Here is a 7,399-nt window from a genome sequence, read left to right on the forward strand (position 1 = left end):
AGTAGCTGGGACTACAGGCGCCCGCCACCTCGCCCGGCTAGTTTTTTTTTTGTATTTTTTAGTAGAGACGGGGTTTCATCGTGTTAGCCAGGATTAGTATTCTTATAGCTGGAACCATTTCTCAGTCTGTCTTTGTGTTTCATGATATTGACATTTTTGGAGAGTGCAAATCAGTCATTTTGTAAAATGTCTCTCAGTTGGGATTTGTCCTCTCGAGGTTAGATTCAGGTTATACACTTTAAGCAAAAATACCAAATTAGTGATGCTAAGTTCTCAATGCATTACATAAGGAGACAGACATTGTCAATGGGTCCTATTATTGGCAATGTTAACATACTTATCTAGATATTTCTCTTCTGTAGAGTTTTTATTTTATTCCTTATAATGAATAAGTATCCTGCAGACTGATACTTTGAGATTTTGTAAATATCCTGTTCTCCTCCAAGTTCCACCCACTATTTTTACCAGCTATTGATGATTCTTGCTGTAATCACTTATTATAGTGATTACCAAATGTTAATCACGAATTCTGTTTATTCCTTTTCATTTATTAGGTGGCATTCTACATTATGTAAGAGGCTTTTCCCCCCCCCCCATTTATTTGTTGTTTTTGTTATTTTGTAATTTTTACAAGTATGGGCTCATGGATCCTTACTTTATTCAATAGTTTATCATTCTTTTAGATCAGTTTCCTTTTTGCACTTTAATGCTTAAATTGCCCCAGATTTGGCCAGTGGAAGCTCTTTTCACCTGGTTCCTGGGTTGTTTTTTTGTTTGCTTTTTGTTTTGACATGTTCCATCTTTCTTTGAGCAACTGTCTCTTCATGTCTTGTGACCATTTCTTAAAATGTCATTTTAATAGGGTTTCTGTCTCTAAAATAAAATTTAAATACATATTTTGGGTGGTACATTCTAAGTGCCAGACAAAGTTATAGTTACTGCAGATATAACTTATGAGCAAAATCACTTGTGAAAAGTTTACTCAGCATAATTGTACTGGAAACTGAAATACAAACAACGTTTAAATCCTTGAAAGATGATTATTCTTCAAGGTTGAAATAATTGCTAAAAAATCCAAAATCTTGTAGATCTATTGACACTTACCCAAACATATTTTAAGTATTCACATGACTTTTCATAGAAACATCAGAAATATAATACTAAGGAACTTGGAAATTGCTTTAGGTAACATGCTAGAAGGCTAGCAGAGTACCAAAGAGAAAACTTTCGAATACCACTTGGAAAAAAGTAACATAGCTTTTTATTGTCTCATACAGTTATACATCTTCAGGATGATTCATCTAGCAGACGGCTCCGGACAGACAAAAGTTTTCTCTCAATGTGTAACACACTGCAGTTTTCCACAATGGTGGCATCAAGCATTTTATAACTTTTTCACCTTCAGCTGCCTCTTCATCATCCCTCTTCTCATCATGCTGATCTGCAATGCAAAAATCATCTTCACCCTGACACGGGTCCTTCATCAGGATCCCCACAGTATGTATTCCTTAGATTTAGTGTCATTTGTGGGCAGTTTTTAAACAACGATGCTCAAAACAGAGTGGCATGAACTATGTGCCAGATACTGTTCTAAGCAGTTTGTATATATTAGCTCATTTAATATTCACAATCACCCCATAAAGTAACATTTTTATTATGCTTTCATCATCCTCAATTTACAGATAAGGTAACTTAGTATCTTCTGCTGTTCTACATTTACATCATGAAATTAAAGAAGAATTAATGATTATTCCATTAAGACCCAGGATACGCATTGGCAAATGGTTTCTGCTGGGTAGCAAGTACAAATTGTGATATCTAGACTATAGAAAAGTACAACCTGTTAAATGCTATCCAATAAACTAGCTAAAGTAAGCTGTTTCATTTTATATTGAAATCCCCTATATTTATACAACGTAAACTATGCACATTTGTGTGTATGTTAATATACAAAATATTATTGACTTTGTAATTAATTATTTCATTCAAAACTTCACACATGTGTTTGTACCTTTTTTGCTTTAGTAAAATGGTGCATTCCCAAAAATAAAACATATATTTATGAAATAAACATTGTTATGTTGGCATGACATCCAAAAGATATGTTATCAATGACATAGTACATAAGTCATATCTGGTACAACTTAACAGGGAAATCATCTTAACTATTATAGCATGAATAGTCTCAGTAGGTATTTTCAAAAGAAAATATTCATGGTGATGCTTTCTAATAGGGAATTGGGCAGTTTTCACCTGCCAGCACAAAATGGTATTTAATATTTCCAAAACAGTATACTGCAAAAACAATTTGCCTTCAAAATCTTATCTTGAGAGATTCCATTTTATAAGCGATATCTAAGAAAGGTAGAGGGAAAATAAGAAGGTGAATCTCAAATAGGAGTTAATTTGAAGAAATATTAGCAGTACATAAGCAGAAAAAACAAAAAAGCAGAGGCAGGAAGCCATAACTATTATGAACACATTTAATTATTATATTATTTATTTGATTAATACATACTGACTACTCAGCATTGCTGGAAACTGTGCTAGGTGGGGATACCACGGTGAATAGGAAAAATCTAGTAAGTATCCTGCTTTCATGGAAACTACAGTCTAGCAGAAAAGTCATAAACAGTAAACCAATTATCGACTGTGATGATGTTTCAAAAGAAGAAAAAGCATGACATGTTGTGGTTGTCTTGATTTTTTTTTCATTTTAAGTCACTTGCTAAGCCAAGATGATTTTCTGAATTTTAAATGGATGTATCACCAAAGTTTACAGATATTGAGGATTAAATGAATAGTGTGTGAAGTCCAGGTGTGGTGGCTCATGCCTGTAATCCCAGCACTTTGGGAGGCCGAGGCGGGTAGATCACCTGAGGTCAGGAGTTTGAGGCCAGCCTGACCAATACGATGAAACCTGTCTCTACCAAAAACACAAAAATTAGCCGTTTGTGGTGGCACATGCCTGTAGTCCCAGCTACTCGGGAGGCTGAGCCAGGAGAATCGCTTGAACCCGGGAGGCAAAGGTTGCAGTGAGCCAAGATTGCATCATTGCACTCCAGCCTGGGCAGCAAGAGCGAAACTCTGTCTGAAAAGAAAATGAATAGTATGTGAAAAGAGCAAAGCCTCTAGCAAGGCACAGAGTAAATAGTAATTAGTTTTATCTGCCAAAAATCCATAATCAGTCTGTATTTAATAAATTACTTTAATACTTCTAGACAAAAAATAATTTCACAATTAAAACACCATGCATGTAAATGTTTTCCTCTATATGTCCATTCTTTGGTGACCAATTAATAAGAAATTTCAAAATGACTATTTCTGAATATCATTATCTGTTTCCCTCAAAAAAAAAAATATAGTGTGTGAAGAGTATTTCTTACTTAACACAGAAGTTCTCTATTATGAAATACAAGAACAGATTTTGAGCACTTCAGAATTGCACCTTTTTACCTTTAAGAACTAAGTTCAAAATTTCAGGTAGGCAGCCTGACTGTAAAAAGTCAGTAATTCCATTAACTTCCAGCAAATTTCTTCACAAGTGTAACCTATGAACTTTAAAGGCTGTATTAATATGAAAAGTGAAATTATTTCAGCTATCATAGAAAGAAGCACACAGTTGAGATAGATAATTTGGGGTAGTACACTTTCATCCACACATGATACTTACTATCCTTAGTAGCAAAGTGAACATAATTTTGTTTTGAAGTCAGAATTCACAAAGCAAACAAAAACATAGAGTGAGGAAAGGACACCCTATCAACAAATGGTGCTGGGATAATTGGCTAGCCATGTGTAGAAACTGGATCCTCATCTCTCACCCTATATAAAAATCACTCAAGATGAATCAAAGACTGAAATCTAAGACCTGACACCATAGAGATTCTAGAAGATAACATTGGAAACCCTTCAAGACATTGGCTTAGGCAAAGAATTCATGACTAACAGCCCAAAAGCAAATGCAACAAAAACAAAGATACATAGATGTTACTTAATTAAACTAAAAAGCTTCTGCACAGCAAAAGAAATAATCAGCAGAGATAACAGATGACCCACAGAGTGGGAGAAAATCTTCACAATCTGTACTTCTGACAAAGGACTAATCCCAGAATCTACAGAGAACTCAAACAAATCAGCAAGAAGAAAACAAACAATCCTATCGAAAAGTGGGCTAAGGACATGAATAGACACTTCTCAAAAGAAGATATACAAATGGCCAAGAAGCATAGGGGAAAATGCTCAGCGTCACTAATGATCAGGGAAATGCAAATCAAAACCACAGTGTGATACCACCTCACTCCTGCAAAAATGGCCATAATCAAAAAGTCAAAAAATAATAGATGTTTGCAGGGATGCAGTGAACAGGGAACACGTTTACACTGTTGGTGGGAATGTTAACTAGTACAACCACCATAGAAAACAGTGTGGAGATTCCTTAAAGAACTAAAAGTAGAACCATCGTTTGATCCAGCAATCCCACTACTATGTATCTACCTGGGGGGAAAAACGGCATTATATGAAAAAGATACTTGCACAGGAATGTTTATAGCAGCACAGTTTTTGCAATTGCAAAAATATAGAACCAGCCCAAATGCCCATCAATCAATGAGTGGATAAAAATATGTGGTATATATGTACTATGGAATACTGCTCAGTGATAAAAAAAAAAAAGGAATGAAATAATGGCATTTGCAGCAACCAGGGTGGAATTGGAGACTATTATTCTAAGTGAAGTAACTCAGGAATAGAAAACCAAACATCATATGTTCTCATTCATATGTGGAAGCCAAGCTATGATGATGCAAAGGCATAACAATGATACACTGGACTTTGGAAATTAGGGGGAAAGGGTGGGGGGTGGCAAGGGATAAAAGACTAGACATTTGGTACAGCATACACAGAGATCTCAGAACTCACCACCGAAGAACTTATTCATGTAGCCAAACACCATCAGTCCACCAAAAAATCCTATTAAAATAAAAAAAAAAAATTTATAAAGAATTCAACTGAGCTCAACCTCATCTACTCTCTTAAGTTTATATGTTAAGAGTTTGAGTATCCCATATTTCAAATCCAGATTAGTTTGGCAGAAATAGGAGCAGTATCATCTTCAATATTTTCTATTCATTATGTGACATAGTGGAAAACTCTTATTATATAAAACATGCTTTTCAAACAAATTATTATTATTTAAAATACTAGAAATTTTCTCCCATTGATTAAGTTGAATTAGTGATGCTGTCTTCCTTTTTGTCCACTTTGGTTTCATGAGAAAACTGATCTTTAAACACTTGCTCTTTTCTCTATCCAATAGAACTGCAACTGAATCAGTCCAAGAACAATATACCAAGAGCACGGCTGAAGACTCTAAAAATGACAGTTGCATTTGCCACTTCATTCACTGTCTGCTGGACTCCCTACTATGTCCTAGGAATTTGGTATTGGTTTGATCCTGAAATGTTAAACAGGGTGTCAGACCCAGTAAATCACTTCTTCTTTCTCTTTGCCTTTTTAAACCCATGCTTTGATCCACTTATCTATGGATATTTTTCTCTGTGATTGATAGACTATACAAGAAGTCATACAAAGAAGGGTAAGGTCATGAATCTCTCCATCTGGGAATATTAACACAAATGTTGGAGCATGTTTACATACAAACAAAGCAGGATTTACACTTAAGTTATTGTTCTTTTAGAACCTCCATTTTCAGAGCCTCAGTTATTAAGGAAAAAATCTTCAGGAAAAATACTAAAATATTTTCTCTTCATCATAAGCTTCTAAATTAATCTCTGCCTTTTCTGACCTCATATAACACATTATATAGGTTTCTTATCACTTTCCCTGTGCATAATAATGTACAAATATTTAAAATACCTGCAGCCTAAGGCACAAGAATGCCAAAAAATCAAAGGCGAGAAACCACAACACAGGTCTAAACTCAGCATGCTTTGGTGAGTTTTTCTCCAAAAGGGGCATATTAGCAATTAGAGTTTTATGCTACATAGTACATAGAGCACAGAGCCCCTTGCCCATAAGATCAACTTTCCCTCCTATAGTTAAAACGAAAAAAAAACAAATGGATCTATTTTTCTCTTTGGCTTCAAAAGCATTCCGACATTTGCAGGAGTCAGTCACCAACCCCACCAACCACTCCGCCAACCTGACAAGACCATGAGTAGTTCTCCTTCATCCTATTTATGTGGTACAGGTTGTGAAGTACCTCTATATAAAGGGAAATTTTAGAGGGGTTAGGATTTGGACAGGGGTTTAGAACATTCCTCTCTAAGCTGTAGTCTATGGAGTTTGTGGCAATTAACCGCCATAAAATAACAATGTTTCCAAATTCAACTAAGAAAATACTCACATTGAGTATGCTTTATGCATAATATGCCCTCTATTTCAATAATGTGAAGAACTTTTTGTCTATCTCTTGATCTCACTAAATCCATATTTCGTAAATAACTGAGAAAAATGAAAACAAAATTAAGCAAATGCACAAGCAAAAAGATGCTTGATACATAAAAGGAACTCTGCAGAGAAAACTACAGCTTCAGTCTGTACAGATCAAAGAAGACAGCGTGTTGGGGGAAGGAGGGAAAGATCTTGATGCAGGGTTTCTTAACCTGCAGTCTATGCACAACACTATATTTCCATGTAATATTTTTATTTCAGTCCTATTTGTATTATTTTGTGCATTTAAAAAACACAATCCTTTTTTTTTTTTTTTTTTGAGACGGAGTCTCGCTCTGCCGCCCAGGCTGGAGTGCTGTGGCCGGATCTCAGCTCACTGCAAACTCCGCTTCCCGGGTTCACGCCATTCTCCTGCCTCAGCCTCCCGAGTAGCTGGGACTACAGGCGACTGCCACCTCGCCCGGCTAATTTTTTGTATTTTTTAGCCCATGGCACAACTAACAACTACTGATATTCACATTAAATAGTATGGTTTCCAAAATATGTCTGCATAACAAGACCTCTTTATTTAATTCAGGCTTGTATCTATCTCTTCCATGAAAAATGGGAAGGGATGAAAATAATGGGAATATAATACCCATTTAATGTGAAAAACATGATAAGGGTCTTAAAAGAAATTAAGCCATTCAACATTTTTTAAATAGGTAAGATACTATTATATTTACATGAGCTATGTAGTGCCACACAAAAGATGAAATGTAATTTCTAAATACTCCAGGTGTGTGGTATTGTGGAAAGTAAATTGCCAACTAATGGTAAGTCCTTTCTTTCTTTGATTTTCTCCTCTCATACTTCAGTTTTATAGTGCTGAGTTGTTGTTTGTTTCACATCCTACCCTATTTTCCAATTCTGTCTCAATTGAACTCCCTCTGCATACTCACTCTTTCATTCATAGCTTCTTTTTCATTAAACTCATACCTTTAAT

The 7,399-nt window shown here is 35.3% G+C and overlaps 1 protein-coding gene across 2 annotated transcripts in view; it reads left to right on the forward strand.

Annotated features, from left to right (window-relative positions):
* The window catches only part of GNRHR (gonadotropin-releasing hormone receptor), a 14,935-nt gene extending 8,221 nt beyond the window's left edge, over positions 1 to 6,714 (forward strand). Inside the window, exons 2-3 of one of the 2 annotated variants that reach the window (XM_011940284.1) lie at positions 1,278 to 1,497; positions 5,318 to 6,714. In XM_011940284.1, coding sequence (XP_011795674.1) covers positions 1,278 to 1,497; positions 5,318 to 5,562 — 465 coding nt within the window. In that variant the 3' untranslated portion in view covers positions 5,563 to 6,714. The remainder of the gene's footprint in view (positions 1 to 1,277; positions 1,498 to 5,317) is intronic. The other variant, XM_011940285.1, reaches the window with a different exon arrangement.
* The last annotated feature ends 685 nt before the right edge of the window (positions 6,715 to 7,399 follow it).

The sequence above is a fragment of the Colobus angolensis genome, unplaced genomic scaffold, assembly GCF_000951035.1.
Source record: "Colobus angolensis palliatus isolate OR3802 unplaced genomic scaffold, Cang.pa_1.0 Scaffold189, whole genome shotgun sequence".
Lineage (NCBI taxonomy): Eukaryota > Metazoa > Chordata > Mammalia > Primates > Cercopithecidae > Colobus > Colobus angolensis.